The sequence below is a fragment of the Tiliqua scincoides genome, chromosome 8 (genome assembly GCF_035046505.1).
Source record: "Tiliqua scincoides isolate rTilSci1 chromosome 8, rTilSci1.hap2, whole genome shotgun sequence".
NCBI lineage: Eukaryota > Metazoa > Chordata > Lepidosauria > Squamata > Scincidae > Tiliqua > Tiliqua scincoides.
Genome location: NC_089828.1, coordinates 52904033 through 52916381, shown reverse-complemented (window position 1 = coordinate 52916381; position 12349 = coordinate 52904033). Strand labels below are relative to the sequence as shown.

Below are 12349 nucleotides of genomic sequence, written 5' to 3'. Positions count from 1 at the left end.
CAGGCTCCCTTTCACTGTAGCCACTTAGAAGTAGCAGAAGAACAAAACAAACATTGTGAATAATGGACCCAGGCTGTCTTGCAGAAGAGAGGGATCTGGTACAGGAAGCTCAAGGACATGCAGTCTGAGAAAGAGAAAGATGGCCCTATGTGCCACGCTCTCAAGAACTACAACTTCCAGAATTCTTCAGTTCATGCTGGTATCCCCTGCACTCAAATGGAATTTCATAGGCTTCCACAAATTCCACAGCAGCCAAGAACCCCATGAAGAACCCCATGAGGGGGCACAGACCTATGACATGTGCCCAGATAGGCTCATCCTCTGTTACTGCTACAGGGGATTACCAACAGGAGGTAGAGACAAGCACCGTAGTAACTGGCAACATTTAGATCCCATGCTGCTGATTGGATTTCCAGGCCCCAGAACATAGGAGTCAATGAGTGAGACCTCTCATTTACCAGGCTGCATAGAAACAAAATGGCACTAGATTGCAGTGACAGAAAATCACATCTAACCCACCTAGGATAGACCCCAGTCCAGACCCCAGAAAGCTGCTGCCAGTCATAGTAGACTGTACTGGACTGGACAGACTAAGGGTATGACTGGTAGGAGGTAGTTTCCTATGTTCAGTTATGTTGTACAACATGCCACAGGCACCGCAGGTGACATTAGTGCAGAATTAGTAGTTGCCTTCAACCAGATGAGTTATTTCCCAAAGTCTCGCCTTCCCCACTGCTGTGACCCTAGGAAAGGAGGGTTGGGTTACCCAAAGGGCATCTCCTGTATTTGGTGAACTACTATATAAGCTGTTCGCTCCCTTCCCTCAGTGAAACATCCATGCTTTTCACACTTTGAAAGGAATTTTTTAATCATTGAATCCATCATTTTAACACAGAGACTTTCCTCCCACCTTGTGTGCAAGCATTCACAAGGAGAGAGTAGTTATTATCCTTGTACAACAGAAAATGCGGTGGAATAAACATCTTCCAGCAGTGGAACCAGCCATTCCTTCCACAGGCAAGAGTTTCTCAGTCAAAGTCCATACGCCACAGACTGAACATTCAGTGGCATGCAATGCTGTGCTATGCTGAAGGCCAGGCGAAGATCAGAAATACATGGCTGTTAGGATGCTGAGGGGTCTTCCTTTTGTGCTCCTGTGGTCTCAGGCGTCTGCTCTTGCATGTTGTCCTGCATTTCTTGCAACATGGCCTGGAGTCGCATTTCTAACACAGGATCCTTGGGTTTGGTTTCCTGCTGGGTTACCTGCAGATCAAGGCCAGAGGAGGAGAGGACTGATGTTCTAAGGCACACCATAATGGCAGAGGAAGTGTAACGTTTAGGTTGAAGCCTGTAAACCGCCCTTACTCACCATGGGGCTAGCTTAAGAGTTTACTCAACCCAGTCCCATTCTATCTTCTACATCCTGGTGGGAGACCAGATAGTTAGGATGCCAACTTAGAACCCAGCCTTGAAACATTCGTCTCTGACCTGCCAGACCCCCTCCATGTGAAACAATTCCCTTGGAAAGTTGCTGTGTCCCAGATGCCACCACAATAACCATACAATTGTCTTCATTCCAGCATAGGACTATCAGCAGAAGATGGTGGGAAGCTTGGGGGAACCACGCTAGTGGCTGTCCACAACCATACCAGGACCTCACTATGAAAATGGCTAGTGCAGCAATTTCTTTGCATACAGGGCTGAGGTTTGTATTTTGCTGTACTTACGCACTGAGTGAAGAAAAGAATTACTTAAGTTGTCAATATTACTGGTATACAAAGCTGACAAGTGTACTTTCCTGATGCTGAGTGCAGCATCCTCCACCCCACCACAAAAAAGTGGTAGGGAATTGTAATACATGTTTGCTGCCTTTGCCAACACAAACCATTACCAGACAGGTATATTTTCAAGTCCTACATCAGATCCTTGCAATTAGTATTCACTGCTTGTTCTTCTATGGGATGTGCTCAACAGCTGACTCTTGCCCATTTCCAACAGGGATTGACTGCTCTGTCCGTCACTGCCTTTTTCATTTTTTTCTTCCTGTTCCGCAACTGCCTCTGCTCCTCTTGCCAATCTCCACTGTTCTTTTGCCCTTCTACCAAGCCTGCTGTCTCACTGGTCAAGATCAACATCTCAGTCCACTGCTTCAGATCAGGGCACTGCCCCAGCCAGATCAATACATTTCTTCCTGTTGTGCTTTCAAAACTGCCTTCCCCTCCTCCTGTGTATTGGTTTTGCTTTTCTCCTACTTCTGGTTCTTAATATTTTGTGATGTTTAATGTTGTTTAGGATTCAGTACTAGTCTTATTTTGTAGATTACTTGAGAATGTATACTGAAAAGTGGTATATGAATCTTGTAAATTAAAAAAAAAAAGACTTCAACCAGCACTTAGCAGAGTTTAAATTTAAGCCTAGATAAAACCCTCTGCATTCCATCTCAAGACTCCCACAAACTGCAGACATGGGCACTTTACCATTCCACCCCCCAACCCCCCAAACAGACACTTGGTTTTCCCTACATTTCCAGTTCTGGAAAACATAAAAGCTTGCTCACAACTTTATGGCATTTCAGCTCATCCTACATAAGGTACCACTACCCTGAAGATTTGGGTTTTATTCTCCCATAAACTAACATGGTCACCTACAATTTTTCCAACACTCCAACTTTCAGTGTTCACTTTGAGATCATGCATCCACTTACCTACCAAACACACAAGATGCTCAAGAGGCCCTCTTCACAATACTCACATTTCCCATGGCTTTTCTCCGTAAGATAATTCCCTCTGCCAAAAGGGCTTTTCCCGTTTCCTCAAACAGTCTGTCATCATCCAACTCTCCCTGCTCCTGCAGCTCCTTGTATTTTTCAACAAACCTGAAATACAAGAGGCTTGTGACCACTGCACAACAGCAAGGTTTCTGGGTGGGGAATAATTCCTCTACAAGAGTTCAAGAGAAAATGTGAAGGTCATTTACCTTTGGCAGGTGGATTTGAAATTTAGGCGGGACAGTTCAAAGGCTCGAGGACCATTTCCATACGCTTCATAAAATTTCCTGTTCAATGAAATAAGAAGTTTCAGTTTGGGACTATTCTGCAGAAAGACAGTCAGTACTGCCAACCAGCACTTAAAGGCACTCTAGCAGGGGATGCAATATCACATCTTTCAGTGTCTCCTTCTTCTGACTTTACAAGTAGCTGTGAGGAGGTATTACTTGGACTAAGGCCATGGCACGGGGGGTCAGGAGTTTAATCCTCAAAATTGGTATTAGCCACAGGAATGGTGACTAGCCACAGTGAAGGCAGCTACACACAGGAACGCAGCATGGACAGGAGAAAGAGTAACATCCTCAACACCACCATTTTAAAGTTAATTTTTTTTAAGACATCAGGAGAACTGGCTACTGCTGATCAACACCAGTGGTCTTCAAACTTTTTTGCTTCACAACCCCAACATACTATATATATATATAGTATGACACTGGAGACCCCCACCATTGATCTCACCCATCTCCCAGGACCCTATCCCCCACCACACCTCCATCGCCACCCATTCCCATAATGCCCTCCCAGCACTGGTCACTGTAACCAAATATTTTTATTAGAGAGAACACAAAAAATTACCACAAAGCCTGGCACTAATGAAAGCTATTTCAGAACAATTGCTAAGAACCTGAGCAGGACTGAGACACAATGTCTTGGTACCTGAAGCCAGATGCCTCCTGCTTTACCCAATGGTGCTCCAGACGAGTGATCTTCAACCTTCTTCATTCCTGTAAGTTGCTATGACCTCACAACTGACGCTGTGTGATATGACCTCACAATTGAGGCTGTGCAACCATACTGGGGTCACAACCCCAAGGCTGAAGAACACACCACACATAGCTCAGCCTCTGTAGCAAACCACATGTACTGAACGCAGAAGATTCCAGAGTCAATCTGACTAAGGCCTTAGCATTCAATATACGTGGTCTGCTACAGCGGCTGAACTATGTGTGGTGTAGAGCAGCAGGGCAAACTGCCCCAAGTTATGCAGACAAATGATTTGACTCAGCAAAAGACAGCTTCATGTGATCAGATTTAGGAGGGGCCACAGCTGGGTGACAGAGCACATGCTCTGCACGCAGAACTCCCAGTACCTGGCATCGCCAGTTGGACCAGCAGGGCTTAGAAAGGCCTCCACCTGCGAAATTACCACTGCCAATCTGACAAGACTAAATGGGCCGGTTACCTGAGTGAGTAAGAACACCTTCCTATATGCTTGCGTTACAGCATCACAGCACAGAAGCTCTCCTACTTAAGGTTAGGTTCTGAGGGTCTGTTTGTCAGTTGCTTTGTTCTTAGTTCCAAAATCCCTATTATTGGTTGTGAAATATGAAAGAGTATTTATAGTTCAGTGCTCTATATTGTGGGCTTATCTTGAAAAGCAGGCTAACAGGACATTCTGGAACTGACTGGAGTAAAACGGGGAACATTTGGAAAAGCTGGGAATGAGCTCCAACACCATCAATGGACATATGACCACCAATGTTGGCAAATTAGGTTTCTTAAGTAGGGGGGCTTCTATACTCCTTATTACCTGCCTGCCATTCTGATTTGTTCCAAGCCACAGTTTCCCATAACATACCAAGCTGGGAAACTGTGGTTTGTCCAAACCACAGCTCTATGAAGTCATATAATGATAAACTTTTTCTTAAACTGTGGTTCAGCACAAACCAAAAGTGGCAGCTTTCAATTGTGCACAAAGCAAGAGAAAAAAGAGATGAAACAAACAAATCTGCTCATTCTCATAGTAGAAAAACTACAGCTTCCAATCACATCTGAATGGGACCTTTGAGGGCTGCTGCTGTTGCTACTCTCTCTCTCATACATACATACATACATATAGGAGAGAGATAAGATAGATACCCAGGACTTACACTCTGATCTCATCTTCTTGGTACAGGATGGGGGGGACTGGATTCTTCACTTTGCCATACTTTGGACGAGGTTCCCGATAAAGAGGCTCCTTCAGAGGAGGAAAAGCTGCATAAACATCATACCAGAGCGGCTTCTTGGCCTTGGACATCACCCCAGAACGCAGCAGGTTCCGTGTCCTTATGAACAAAGAAACAATATCAACTAAGACCAGGATTTTCTGTAGAAGTTACTTACAGCGAAAGGTGATCTCACAACATCAGTCTCCAGTCAATAACAAAATGAGATATCTGGAACGTTCTCTTTTCCCTCCACCCATGGAGAAATTATTGGCAAGACAAGGGGGAGAAGATACAGCACTAGGAACAGTTTCTACTAACTGGATGAAGGACCAGTTTTTAGTGATGGTTCTCATATTAGCAGGTGGAAAATAGCTTGTTTATTTTCTCCCACCATCTCTGGGAGGATGGTGTCTTCCTCATCTTCTTCAGACTCACTCACCCGTCCTTCAGTCACATTGATTAAAGCAATGCATGGCCCCACAGATGCAGGGCTGTACAAGAACAGGTAGAACCTCTATGGTCATGTGGCGATGATGTAGCAATGGCACCTGGCCTAAATGCCTTTGAAAGAGAATTGGACAGACTGATGGAGGAAAAGTCCATCACGGGTTACAAGAAACAATGGGTATGTGCAACCTCCTGATTTTAGAACTAGGCTACCTCAGAATGCCAGATCAAGGGAGGGCACCAGGATGCAAGTCTCTTGTTGTCTTGTGTGCTCCTCGAGGCATCTGGTGGGCCACTGGGAGATACAGGAAGCTGGACTGGGTGGGCATTTCACATGATCCAGCAGGGCCCTTCTTATGTTCTTCTGTTCAGACAGGGGTCTTTCCCAGCCTTACTGTCTGTTCCATGGAACTCGCTGCCACAGGATGTGGTGATGGCATCTGGCCAGGGCACCAGGGTACAGGTCTCTTGTTGTCTTACATGCTCCAAGGCACCTGGTGGGCCACTGTGGGATACAGGAAGCTGGACTGGATGGGCCTTTGGCCTGATCCGGCGAGGCTCTTCTTCTTGCGTTAATTAACCCGTGGAATTCCTTGCCACAGGACCAAATGGGCCTTGGGCCTGGTCCAGCGGGGCTCTTCTGAAGCTCTCGTCTTCACTTCAGGCTCACTCGCCTGGCCGTCCTTCACTGGTGCCGAATGCTGCAAGGCGCAGCCCGAGCTGCAGGCCTGGAAGGAAGAGGCAGAACCTCCACGGGCCATTGCAGTCTACCTCCACACAGCAGCTACCAGGGACCTGCTGCCTCCAGCGCTGCTTCTCGGCCTCCTGGAAGGCGGCCCGTGCAAGGAAAGGGCGCTGCGGCTTCCCAGACCCTTCGTGGGACCCTGCGGGGCTCCACACAGCTTCAGCGCCCCCACCCCGACCCCCAGCCCACGTTCAAGAAGGAGGGAGGGGAGCCCCACGCCCTCCGCCGCCCCAAGCACCCCGCCTCCCGTACCGCGTGAACACGGTGCCCAGTTTCTCCAACCGACTACCCGCCATTCCGCCTCGGTCCCAGCTGGGCCTCTCGTAGCAACCGCGCCGCGCTCCTAGCAACCGCGCCGTACCCGGAAGCGGAAGCTCCCAATCTCGCGAGATTGCTGCATAGTGCGGATAACCAGGAAAATCTCGCGAGATCGCGGTGAATAACGTGGTGTTAGGAAGATCTCGCGAGACTGTTGAATGGTGTTATGCATCTCGCGAGACTTATGAATAACGTTGTGCATAGAGCTATAAAGAACACTAGAGAGGCACACCGTATTACTTCCGGGTTCAGACTTTTTTAACTCCACTCAGAATATACACAGTGTGTGTTTACACACGTACACACACACACACACACACAAACTTTCTGTATAAAAGTTGGCATCCTTCAGTCTCGGAAGACTATGGTGTCACGCTCTGAATGGTGGTCCTGGAACAGAGTGTCCTCTCCAGTGCGCGAAGCCTGGGTAAAGCAGGTATGGAGGATAGGCTGTTACCCATGCAGCAAATCCCCCCTCTCCATGTCGCTGAAATGGTCCAATGGAAAGGCAGAGGCCAATACGGTTGGTTCCAGCGGTATCGCAGGAGTTGCCGGAACGTGACTGTGTTCAGCCATGAACTGCCTCAGGGACTCCGGCTCCGGATTTTGCCTCGAGGTTGACTCCTGAAGCCTTTTCCATAACTGGATGTAGCCACAAGGCAGTGGAGGTTTGGGATCAGAGTTTTCCTTCTCTCAGATGAGCTGCCTTCCCAGGCTGACGAGTCCCATCTACCCGGTGGCTGTTCAGTCGCCTCTTACGACAAGTACAGCCAAACTGAGGGCCTAGTCTTATCCCCCAGTGGAACTGTATACATACACATACACACACATACACATATTCTGAGTATACACATACATAATATAGGAGTGGACCTCAACAAGTGGGAAACCCTGGCCTCTGAGCGGCCCGCTTGGAGGCAGGCTGTGCAGCATGGCCTTTCCCAGTTTGAAGAGACACTTGGCCAACAGACTGAGGCAAAGAGGTAAAGAAGGAAGGCTCATAGCCAGGGAGACAGGCCAGGGACAGACTGCACTTGCTCCCAGTGTGGAAGGGATTGTCACTCCCGAATTGGCCTTTTCAGCCACACTAGACGCTGTTCCAGAACCACCTTTCAGAGCACGATACCAGAGTCTTTCGAGACTGAATGTCGGCAACACATGAACACATAAGATATATACGCTGCTCAAAACAATAAAGGGAACACTTAAATAACACATCCGAGATCTGAATGAACGAAATATTCCTATTAAATACTTTGTTCCTGACATAGTTGAATGTGCTGACAACAAAATCACACAACAATCATCAATGGAAATCACATTTATTAACCCATGGAGGTCTGGGTTTGGTGTCATACTCAAAATTGAAGTGGAAAAACACACTACAGGCTAATCCAACTTCGATGTAATGTCCATAAAGCAAGTCAAAATGAGGCTCAGTAGTGTGTGTGGCCTCCACGTGCCTGTATGACCTCCCTAAAACGCCTGGGCATGCTCCTGATGAGGTGGCGGATAGTCTCCTGAGGGATCGCCTCCCAGACTAAAGCATCCGCCAACTCCTGGACAGTCTGTGGTGCAACGTGGCGCTGGTGGATGGAGCGAGACATGTGTGCTCAATTGGATTCAGGTCTGGGGAACGGGCGGGCCAGTCCATAGCATCAATGCCTTCATCTTGCAGGAACTGCTGACACACTCCAGCCACATGAGGTCTAGCATTGTCCTGCATTAGGAGGAACCCAGGGCCAACCGCGCCAGCATATGGTCTCACAAGGGGTCTGAGGATCTCATCTCGGTACCTAATGGCAGTCAGGCTACTTCTGGCGAGCACATGGAGGGCTGTGCGGCCCCCCAAAGAAATGCCACCCCACACCATTACTGACCCACTGCCAAACCGGTCATGCTGGAGGATGTTGCAGGCAGCAGAACGTTCTCCCTGCCGTCTCCAGACTCTGTCACATCTGTCACATGTGCTCAGTGTGAACCTGCTTTCATCTGTGAAGAGCACAGGGCGCCAGTGGCGAGGTTGCCAATCTTGGTGTTCTCTGGCAAATGCCAAACGTCCTGCACGGTGTCGGGCTGTCAGCACAACCCCCACCTGTGGACGTCGGGCCCTCATACCACCCTCATGGAGTCTGTCTCTGACCATTTGAGCAGACACATGCACATTTGTGGCCTGCTGGAGGTCATTTTGCAGGGCTCTGGCAGTGCTCCTCCTGTTCCTCCTGGCACGAAGGCGGAGGTAGCGGTCCTGATGCTGGGTTGTTGCCCTCCTACAGCCTCCTCCACGTCTCCTGATGTACTGGCCTGTCTCTTGGTAGCGCCTCCATGCTCTGGACCAGGGGTGTCCAAAGTTTTTGGCAGGAGGGCCACATCATCTCTCTGACACTGTGTTGGGGGGCCAGGGAAAAAAAGAATTAATTTACATTTAAAATTTGAATAAATTTACCTAAGTTTACATAAATGAATATATTAAAGATGAACTTATATGAACAAATGAAGGTCTTGCAATAGCTCAAGGCCTATAAAAGACCTTGCAAAAACCAAGGTTGCCTTTCCTTTGCTGCTGCTGAAGCATCACAGATGTGAAACAGGAAGCAATGGAGGAAGGCTTCGTCCTACAGCTCACGCGAGCAGTCGCGTTAGGCCAGTGCGGACTCCAACAAATCTCCGGAGGGCCAGAGGCTCATTGGAGACTGGGGGCTCCCTAAGGGCCACATTGAGAGGCCTCAAGGGCCGCATGTGGCCCCAGGGCCGGGGTTTGGGCACCCCAGCTCTGGACACTACACTGACAGACACAGCAAACCTTCTTGCCACAGCTCGCATTGATGTGCCATCCTGGATGAGCTGCACTGCCTGAGCCACGGTCACCACCTGCAGAACCACTCCTTTATTGGGGGTGTCTTGTTACTTGCCTATGATTTCCACCTGTTGTCTACTCCATTTGTGCAACAGCATGTGAACTTGATTGTCAATCGGTGTGGCTTCCTAGGTGGACAGTTTGATTTCACAGAAGTGTGATTGACTTGGAGTGACATTGTGTTGTTCAAGTGTTCCCTTTATTGTTTTGAGCAGTGTATATCTTCTCTGCATGTGTGTGTGTGTGTGTGTGTGTGTGTGTGTGTGTAATCTCCAACAAAGCTCTATTGTTTTATATAAATGAAGCTTATATATATATATATATATATATCTCCCCCCTGGGGGCTGGGGATATGAATAGGCCCTCAGTTTGGCTGTACTTGTCGTAAGAGGCGACTAAACAGCCACCGGGTAGATGAGTCAGCCTGGGAAGGCAGCTCACCTGAGAGAAGGAAAACTCTGATCCCAAACCTCCACTGCCTTGTGGCTACATCCAGTTATGGAAAAGGCGTCAGGAGTCAACCTCAAGGCAAAATCCGGAGCCGGAGTCCCTGAGGCAGTTCGTGGCTGAACACAGTCACATTCTGGCAACTCCTGCGATGCCGCTGGAACCAACCATATTGGCCTCTGCCTTTCCATTGGACCATTTCAGCAACGTGGAGAGGGGGGATTTGCTGCATGTGTAACAGCCTATCCTCCATACCTACTTTACCCAGGCTTCGCGCACTGGAGAGGACACTCTGTTCCAGAACCACCATTCAGAGCGTGACACCATAGTCTTCCGAGACTGAAGGATGCCAACAAGAAGCGTGTGCATATATATATTTGTATTTATATGTATGTATATACGCACACTCACACACACACCCCTTTGGACTCTTTCTTTGGTGGCAGTATAGCAAATTCAAAGGTGTGTGTGTGAACTTTCTAGTATTGCCACCAAAGGAAGAGTCTGACCCAGTTTGACTGAAACTCTTTGCATTGCTGCTCCCAGCTTCCACCTGCACATGGAGGCTTGAATCAGAGCCGGAAGTGCTGCTGTGCAACTACAGCTCCCATCTCTTTGGATTGGTCGAAGTGCGCAACCGCAGAGCGAAATGGGCGAAATGGATTCCCCGCCAGGGAGATGCAATTGTAAATCGAGGCAGGAAAAGGGATGGCTTGGTGGGTCAGGCAGAAGCAATCCAGTGTGGTAATAATGGATCAGGCAGAAAGCTGCAGAGGTCTTTCTTTGCCTGGAACTCATTATAGAATTAGCATCTACTCAGGAGTAATTCCTTTTATAGCCAATGGAGCTTACTTCCCTGTAAGTGTGGATAGGATGGCAGCCTCAGACCCTTGATCCATCCACTCAACAGCACTATCCTATGCATGTCTACTCAGGAGTAATTCCTATTACAGCCAATGGAGCTTACTCCCCTGTAAGTATGGATAGGATGGCAGCCTCAGACCCTTGATCCATCCACCCAACAGCACAAGAAGCAAGTCTCATTGTGTTCAATGGGCTTACTCCCAGGAAAGTGTATTGCAGCCCAACTCAGCACTGTGTCTCCTACTCAAACTGAAGACATCTTTCCAGAGGTCCAAGTGCGGGCCCTTCCAAGTCTTGTGGGGACACCTTGGATTGAAGCTACCACCTTCTGCATGCAAAGCTGCATTCAAATCCATTCATAGCCCCCTCCCCTCTTAGAACTTAAGGAGACCACAGGCATGCGTTGTCCCTGGTTCATATCTCTAGGAGTTGGGAATGACCCTGCGGTGCTGCTAATATTGAGCTAGAACAGCAGTATTCAACCTTTTTCATCTCATGGCACACTGATAATTTTCAGGGCACACCATCAGTTTTTTGACAATTGACAAGGCACACCATGCTGCTGGTGGGGGGCTCACATCCCCCAACGGCCCCACTAATAAAGGGCCCTCCCCTAAACTCCTGCGGGCCATTTGCAGAACACCAATGTGCCCCAGCGCACTGATTGAAACGGATTGAAAACTGCTGAGCTAGAACATGGATCAATGGGTGGACTCTGTGTAAGGCAGCTTCCTATGTCAAAAATGCTTTTCCCCTCCCTATTCGATAGCCACAACCCACCTCCATATTTGACACTTGGAGGCAGAGGTTAAGCTCAAAGGCTGAGGGAACAGACACATTTTCTTTCCAAAATTATACAGTGAATAAACTACAAACACAGACTGCAGATTGTGCATTAATATTAAACACAGACTGCCCCTGCATCACGACCTCTGATACTTCAGAGATGAAAACAGACACTGTTTCCTTCTCACACCAAGAATTGCTGCCCATGTTCTCCCTATTGTCCCAGCTATGCACTACTGCAATCTCATCTCAGCACATTGCTGGTACGTGCAGTCTCCCCATAGCCCAGGAAAGGGGCAGATTATCCCCATTTTGCAGATGGAGAAACTGAGGCTGAGACAGAGAGTGGCTAGTGTGTTTCCTCTCTTCAGTGGAAAAACCAAATATTTTTCTTGCAGAAGCAAGATCAGAACCGTTACACTGATGGACACTTGTGCTGATTCTATGGGGCCAACACATTATTTTCCAGGCACTGAAACAAGAAGGAAGGGCAACTCTGACAACTCTTCCCATTTGGAAGAAGGGACATCCAGGAAGGTGGGGGCAGGTAATCCCTATGTCTTGCAACTCAACACAAATTAAAATCCTTAAGCTGTGCCCATATGGCTAAGAATAGAGTCCACAGGCCTTCAGCTACTCTCAGCTTTGTTTTCCACTTTAAATATAAATAGGCTTGCACTTGATGTTATTTTCACGGCAGGCTTTGGAGCAATTACCTTGTAATATACAACAGTTGCAGATGTCAAGCCAGGAAATGTTTTTCCGCCTCTCTCTTAACTTTTATTTAGCGTCTTGTTCTACAGGCTACCTTGACGAGAATGGATGGCCAGAAGATACTCACTTTGGATGACTGATAAATCCCACCAGCTCAAGTGCAAGGGGAAAGCACCACTTTTGCAGCAGGAGTG

The 12349-nt window shown here is 48.1% G+C and overlaps 1 protein-coding gene across 1 annotated transcript; it reads right to left on the bottom strand.

Moving 5' to 3' along the window:
* Positions 1–841: 841 nt before the first annotated feature.
* On the bottom strand, positions 842–6535 carry MRPS23 (mitochondrial ribosomal protein S23). The gene is made up of 5 exons (XM_066635787.1): positions 6422–6535; positions 4918–5094; positions 2977–3054; positions 2752–2875; positions 842–1263 (listed from the first exon to the last, which is right to left on the bottom strand). The coding sequence occupies exons 1-5, from the start codon at positions 6463–6465 to the stop codon at positions 1123–1125; spliced, it is 564 nt and encodes a 187-aa protein (XP_066491884.1). The 5' UTR covers positions 6466–6535; the 3' UTR covers positions 842–1122.
* Between the last annotated feature and the right edge of the window lie 5814 nt (positions 6536–12349).

Bases quoted from the DNA above. Each gene is read 5' to 3' on its own strand.
- MRPS23 (XM_066635787.1), bottom strand. From the start codon at position 6,465: ATGGCGGGTAGTCGGTTGGAGAAACTGGGCACCGTGTTCACGCG. The intron at 5,095-6,421 runs GTACGGGAGGCG...TTTGTTCATAAG, and splicing joins CTGGGCACCGTGTTCACGCG to GACACGGAACCTGCTGCGTT. The intron at 2,876-2,976 runs GTAAATGACCTT...CTTGTATTTCAG, and splicing joins TTCAAATCCACCTGCCAAAG to GTTTGTTGAAAAATACAAGG.